General features: G+C 43.5%; 1 protein-coding gene across 1 annotated transcript; it reads right to left on the minus strand.

Moving 5' to 3' along the window:
• Positions 1-445: 445 nt before the first annotated feature.
• On the minus strand, positions 446-1,813 carry LOC123249671 (probable E3 ubiquitin-protein ligase TRIML1). Its single transcript, XM_044678802.1, has one exon. The coding sequence runs from the start codon at positions 1,811-1,813 to the stop codon at positions 446-448; it is 1,368 nt and encodes a 455-aa protein (XP_044534737.1).
• Positions 1,814-2,124: the final 311 nt, after the last annotated feature.

Raw genomic sequence — 2,124 nt, forward strand, 5'->3', positions numbered from 1 at the left:
AGACACTCACTGGCTATGTGACCCTGGACAAGTCACTTAACCCAGTTTGACTCAGTTTCCTCATCTGTAAAATGAACTGGAGAAGAAAATGGCAAACCATTTCAGTATCTTTTCTAAGAAAAGCCCAAATGGGATCACAAAGAGCCAGACACAACTGAAAGAACAACAAATAATAACAATTTTGTTTCTGTTAAACTTCTGATTGATTTATTGTGAAAATACATCAACTGACTGGATTCACTGAAGATAAGAGAAATCAATACACTTGGGAATGAGAAGAGAAGACAATACAATTGGGAATACACTTTTCAAATTGGTGAGCATTGACTCCCTTCTGCAATATCCTGCAGGTGATGCTCATCTTCTCCCAGGGGAAGTCTAGGAATTGAAGGTTCATACCCAGGCAGCCCCATGGTGAGTTGTGAATTCCTCCAAGGACATATGCTCAGAGAACTGAATAGCAGCATGCACAAAGATGAGAGTTGATTGAACAGATAGTCATGAGACCAGCCTTTGTTCCTGGAAGTGGAGGTCCAGGGGAAAAGATGGGAGTGACAGGTTCTGTGAAATGGAGAGGGCAGAATTTATAAATCAGGGAACTTTGGAGAACGTTGTAGAAAATGAGAGTGCCAGCAATATATTCCAAGTAGACTCCGATCCTGGGCACTGGGTCTTTCACTTGATGCTTTAATGATTCAGGATAGGTTTGGAAATAGTAATTATTTTCCTCCTTCACACAGGAAAGCAAGAACAGGCAGTTCTTCCTGCTCGAGCATGGAGTGTAGATCCCCAGGACCCACTGAGGTACTTGTGTCACATCCACCTCCCAGTATTGTCTTCCTGAACTGAAAGCTTGGTCAGCAAAGATGTAAGGACAAGTAGAATCCTCAGGATGCCTGTAGTCCAACTGCCAGCCTTCTTCAGCCCTCATACTCCTTAGATCTTCAGAAACAGTCACATAGGAACTGGATGATTTAGGATCCAGTCTGATGTCCACTTTGAATTTGTTGAAGATATCTATCATCCCAGGGATGGGATCTCCTCTCAGCTCTGGGATGATAACATTGGACCTTTGTGACAACACTGATTCACCCCTTCCCAACAGCTCTCTGATATCTTTCAGGAACTCAAAATTGGGTTTATGGCTTGATTCTTGAAGTTCCACCATGATTTCCTTAATGGTTTGGATGTGCCGAGATAATCTGAACTTCCTGGTCCTTTGTTCTTCTTTCAACCTTTCCAGCCAGTGAGCTTCTTCCTCTAACAGGAAGCAGTGCAGTTTGAAATATTCTAACATAATCATCTCATTCCAGTCAGGTCCCTCCTTCATCTCATTCTCCTGAGAAAGACATTTCTTGGCTTCTTCAAAATCCTTCTTCAAGCGACTCAGAATCTCTTGGAACTTCTCCCTGTAATTTTGAGCAGCCTCTTCTGCAGGAGCAAGTGTGTGAGCCCCATGCTCAGGCATTTGGCAACAGGATACACAGAGTGAAGTCTGGTCCTCCTCACAAAAAAGCTTGAAGAATTTCTTGTGAATGGGGCATTGGTTCTGTTCTATAACCCTCTGCAAATTGTCAGAGCTGAGCTGCCTGCCAATGTCAGTCACCTTTTCCAAGGTTGAATTGATTTTGGGGAATTCTCTGATCTGGGGAACTTGCCTGCATTCTGGACAAGAAAAAGGCCAGGCTTTGGCATTCCGGTTCCTAGAAAGACATTCTCTGCAAAAGCTGTGCCCACAATCAGTGGTGACAGGCTGAGAAAAATAGTTCCTACAGATCCCACAGGTGATTTCTTCCTGCAGATTCTGCACCATTTCCCTATGAGCAGCCATTTTTCTCTCCATTGCTCCTTTCCCCTCAGCAACTGAGATCAAGAGATTTCAGTTCCAATGGGGACTGTGTTTGGATCAGACTCATTCTTTCCTTTTATAGGATGAAGAACCACCCTTTAGACCCTCCCACATAAGGTGTGAATTCATTCCCTTGCCTTGAGTCTTCAAGTGGAACAAATTAACACTTGGTAGTTGCAGTAACCCTTTAGTACTTCCCAGGTAAGGTGTGAATTTGTTCTCCTTGCCCTGAGTCTTCAAGTGAAATAAGTTGACACTTGCCAGTTGTAGCAGCT

This window comes from Gracilinanus agilis, chromosome 1 (genome assembly GCF_016433145.1).
Source record: "Gracilinanus agilis isolate LMUSP501 chromosome 1, AgileGrace, whole genome shotgun sequence".
NCBI classification, from domain to species: Eukaryota; Metazoa; Chordata; class Mammalia; order Didelphimorphia; family Didelphidae; genus Gracilinanus; species Gracilinanus agilis.